We start from the raw sequence: 4,586 nt of genomic DNA, 5'->3' as shown, positions 1-4,586 counted from the left end.
CCCGCCCTCGCTAGCTGATGTCAGCGCTGCGGACCAATGCTGGGGCGCTGCTGCAGAATGCGGCAGGCTCTGCAGCATCAGCACCACGGATGAGATCCGCCCGCACAATGCGGAGCATGTCTGGCCGCGCCTTCAGAGGAGGGGCCGCGGGAGGGCCTTCGGCTCTGGGGACAATAGAGCCCAGGCCCCTCAGTGCCCCACCCCAGTAGCTGCCTTCCCCATTTCGTCCCTGCCCCAACCCCACCCTGCAGCTTTGTAAAGAGGGTCTTTCTTACTCTCATGTGCTTTAAGAATCAAGACCCATATTCTTTGAGTTTGCTGGGTCCCTTGGGATGGGCGAGGCTGGGAAAGCTGGAGCCTCCCTGATACTTCTGTGCAGACCCGGGAACGAATGTCAGAAGGGTGGTGGATTATAGCTCCAACTCTGAGGTCACTGTTTTCTGGAGGCGAGAAGGCTACCAGCCCAATGCTCCCCAAATGGCTGGCGTGAGGGTGCAGATGTACCTGGGATGCGGGGATGCACAGTACCTGGCAAGCAACCATACTTCGTGAATATCTGCGTGGAAAATTCACATAAGGACATACAAGCCAGTCAGTGGAGGACGTTGAGCGGTGTTTTTTTTTTGTCTGAACCATCCCTGATGTCATTGGTACCCTCCCTTTCACTTTTGGTACAAGTGAGGGCGAAGAGGGGGTAATGGAGTGAGCTGGAGCCACCTAGGTAAGGAGACTGTGTGTGGAGGGGGCCCTGTGGGACGAACGAGTCAAATGGTCACCAGAGGACATGCAGTGTGTTCACATACAGCACTGATTTAATACTCATCTAGGGTCAGTGACATTTTGTGAGGACTTTCTGGTATTCCAATGACAGAAATTCTTGTGGAAGATTCTGAGACAGTACTACCACACACGGATGGTCCACAAACATTCATTTCACAAGAGCAGCTAGAAACAATCCACCGGTGCCTTTGTCCAGTCTGCATAGGCATGTGCTGGGTAGAGTGGTTGTGCATACAACTCTTCTCTGAGGATAAGCTTCTGAGCTAGCTGAGTTTAGAAATGGGTCTTTTGTTCTCAAGAGATGCCCCTCCCCCACAACGTGTCCACGATGTGGCTTTCTGTAGCTGGTTTCCAGCTGGCCTGGTTCAAGAAGTCCTGGGTGAGCATCTGGCTCTGTCTCCTTGTCTGGACAGGGAAGATGCTTGGAAATATCCAGAGGCCTGGGCTGCCTCTTTGTCAGATGACATCAGGCCCGGCCAGCTCCCTGTGTCCCCAGAGAGCTATGATACCAGGATAAAGGCTGACTCATGGTCCTATCTTCCAGCAAAGGCTGGCCCTGCCGGGAACCAGCTCCCAACCTCAGTCCAACAAGGCTGGAGCTGATACTGTGGCTAGGGTCTGGCTTGATGCCACTTCCTGTCTCAGAGGTGGTTGAGGGCATATTAGTCCAGACTGAGGCCACCCCAGGGATGAGGACAGTGGGGTGCTTAGCATCTGTGGGGGGGCCCAAGATAGACTCCGTGGTAGGAATTCTAGGTTGTAGCAGTACAAGGGCTTGGGGTCTGCCATCCCACAGGAGCAAGAACTGTGGTTCACCCCATGTGCAGCTCCCTGGGACTCAGATACCCTTGAGCTCCTGGGCACCCTCCTCTATTCTGAGAGGCCTAATCTACATACTTCCCAAGGCTGGCAGAGCACTGGCACCACCATCCTCTCCCAGAAGGGCAGTGCTGAGTAGAAATAGATCCCAACCCCTGGCCTATCCTATGCTATAGGCTCTTCAGGGCAGCTCAGAGTAAGATGATAGCACTCCATGCCATGGCTGAAGGTGCTACAGGAATGGGTCCAGGAAAGGGGCAGGCTCTGGCCAAAGTTACCGATGGGTCATCTCAGGGGTTGAGACTCTGGTCTTGCTGCGGTATATGGTTGATCTGAAAGGAGCCTGAACTGTCTTGTCACCAGAGTAAGTGGAGGATTTGAACCTGCAGCCCCTTGATCTGCTCTAGTTTGTAGTAATATAGAGGAAGCCAAGTGGGCCTGATTAGGATACTTGCTGCGTTCTGAACTGTGGATTCCTAATTCAGGCAGGCAGCTGTGGCTCTGAGACTCCCTTCCTCCTATCCTGACTGCCATTCCTACCCTTTCCCCACTCAACCTTCAAGCAACTTCTGGGCAGAGATAATGATGGGAAGATAATGAGGCTCTAGCTGAGCATTTCAACTGATTTCTGGCTCAGAGCTACAGGCTGTGGTCACTAATAGGCCAACAGCCTCTACCAAGGCCAGAGGAGGCACTTGCTGGAGCAGCCTGTTGGGGGTGAGCGGTTGGATCCCCACCTCTTGGTATTCCCATGAGCCACACAACTGCTCTTTAGATCAGCCCCCCTCCCTCCGTGCAAATGGGTAGATCCCTTGTGCAAGAGGCACGTTCTGTAGTTCTGGTCCCTTTATTGAGGAAGGGCCTCACTTGTTTAAACAGCCCACTGCATGGCTATGGCTGGATTTTCCTGGTCACAAATTCCCCCTTCGGAAGCCCTCACCAGGAGTAAGCACGCCTTTATGGCTCTTGTCGTTCTTTAAATTCAGAAACTTCCTGTCCAACCCAGCAGTAGAGGGCCCTGCCTGAGTGAGCTGAAGAACTGGGTGGGCAGAGGTGAAGCTCTCCGGAAGTAGGAACTGTCTCTTCAGGAGCCTGTGGTCTGACCCTTGCCTAGAGCCAGAGCTCTCCCCTGCTTCTTCCATTTCCCGCGGCTACCCTGGATGACCCTTGCAGTCACACTGACCCTTTTTCCTGGCCCCAGGCAGTTTGTGTTTCTATTTTAAAGTTCGTAAGTCCACCCTTGGACAAATGGAGATCAGGAGGGGACGACAGTACCTGTGGTCTCACAGGATGCAGGCCACTGGATGTCATTGTCACCCTCTGCCCAGCACCCTGGCCTGAGACCAAAAGCCACCTCCCTGCTCACCAGGAGCACAGCAGCACCTCCCTGAGTGTCATGCGGAGCTCCTGGCTTCGAAAGGCATAGATGAGGGGGTCAACGATGGAGCTGAAGATGATGAGAACGAGGTAGAGGTTGAAGTTCTTAAAAATGCAGCTGCAGGTGGGGTGCTGAGGGCAGAGGACGATGAGTGTGAGGTGCAGGAAGAAGGGGCCCCAGCACAGGAAGAAAATTCCCAGAAGGATAGTAAGGGTGGCGGCACCCTTAAGGCAGAAGCCTTGGCGGGTGGAGCCCTGCCTCTTGTGGAGCTGGGCAATCCCCTGAGCATGCTGCCATGCTCGAGTGAGCATGTGGACATACAGAACTGCCATGAGTGCCAGCATGGCTAGAAAGAAAGTGACAAGGCAGATTAGGACGGCTGTGTGATTGTAGTAGGTGATAAAGAGGGTGCTGAAGAAGATGCTGGCCACCCAGATGCCCACGATGGCCCGTCGTGCCCGGGGCAGTGTCACAATGCTGTGATAACGCAGTGCATAGAAGATGGAGATGTAGCGGTCTATGGCAATGACACCGAGGAAGCAAAGACTGGACACCATGGAGCCACAGATGAGCACGTCAATGACATTGTCCAGCTGTTGCACCAAAGCAGCCCGGGTCACCAGGGCCCCTGCCTCCAGCAGCAGGATGATAGTAGTCTCCAACACCAAGCTTATACTCACCATCAGGTCAGACAGGGCCAGACAGCAGATGAAGCAATACATGGGCGAGTGCAGGTTGCGGTTTTTGGTGATGGCTATCACGACCAGCACATTCTCCACCAGACTCACCAGCCCCAGGCTGAGGAAGAGGCCATCCGGGATAGACACCTGCAGGCACCAAGGCACTGTCTGGTTTGTGGCCAGTCCAAGGTGAGGGGTGGCTGTGGAGGTGGAGTTGAGAGAACCCAGAAGCCTCTTCTGAGGCCCCTGAGTGGGCATAGTCTTGTCCAGGAAGTAGGGAGCAGTCAGTGGAGGCTTCAGCTCCAGGTGGTATCGGCCTCCCCGTGTCCTACTCAGCTCAAGGTATCATCAGGGGTCTCCGGCGTCCCTCACACGGCCTCTTTCCATCTGGGCACTCTCCAATTTTCCTTCACACTTGCCCTCTTTCTGCCTAGGCATGGCACAGGCAGAGTCTAGTCACTTCCTGGCTAAGAGCCTGCGCTCTGCTTATGGAGTCCCACTGGGGAGCCCGCCCAGCCTTCTGCTGCTGTCCCTGCCTCTTCCCAGCAAGTGCCTCAGATACATTTCTATACTCGGCACCTCCCGAATTCTAGGTCCCCTGCTTCCCCAAGCCAGGGTAGGCTGAGGTGGGGAAAGAATGGAGCCTTTCTCTGAATCTTTTAACTTGTTCCCAGAGGCCCTCCTCCTGAGGGTGGCCACATGATGGGCATGTGCCCCAGCATTCTGGACTGCCTCTAGGGGGCATAAGCAGCACTGAGAAACTGGAAAACCCAGCTCCAGACTCCAACATAGGATACTGCATACCCCTTTGTGTTCAAAGCCCCTGCAGACTTGCCAAATCCCTTTCAGGCATCCAGGCTCACTAGGACCTGCACAGTGTAGCCCTACCTAAGTCTCCAAACTATCTCCAAGTCACTTTCTTGAGTTGT

At 54.5% G+C, this 4,586-nt stretch overlaps 1 protein-coding gene across 1 annotated transcript; it reads right to left on the bottom strand.

The window, feature by feature from the left end:
- Positions 1-792: 792 nt before the first annotated feature.
- Mc1r (melanocortin 1 receptor) lies at positions 793-4,586 on the bottom strand. The gene has a single exon (XM_036188557.1). It carries the CDS (start codon positions 3,913-3,915, stop codon positions 2,962-2,964), a length of 954 nt encoding a protein of 317 aa, XP_036044450.1. The 5' UTR covers positions 3,916-4,586; the 3' UTR covers positions 793-2,961.

This window comes from Onychomys torridus, chromosome 5, assembly GCF_903995425.1.
Source record: "Onychomys torridus chromosome 5, mOncTor1.1, whole genome shotgun sequence".
NCBI classification, from domain to species: domain Eukaryota; kingdom Metazoa; phylum Chordata; class Mammalia; order Rodentia; family Cricetidae; genus Onychomys; species Onychomys torridus.
The sequence above is the reverse complement of the archived record's forward strand: the minus strand, read 5'-3'. Positions and strand labels throughout refer to the sequence as shown.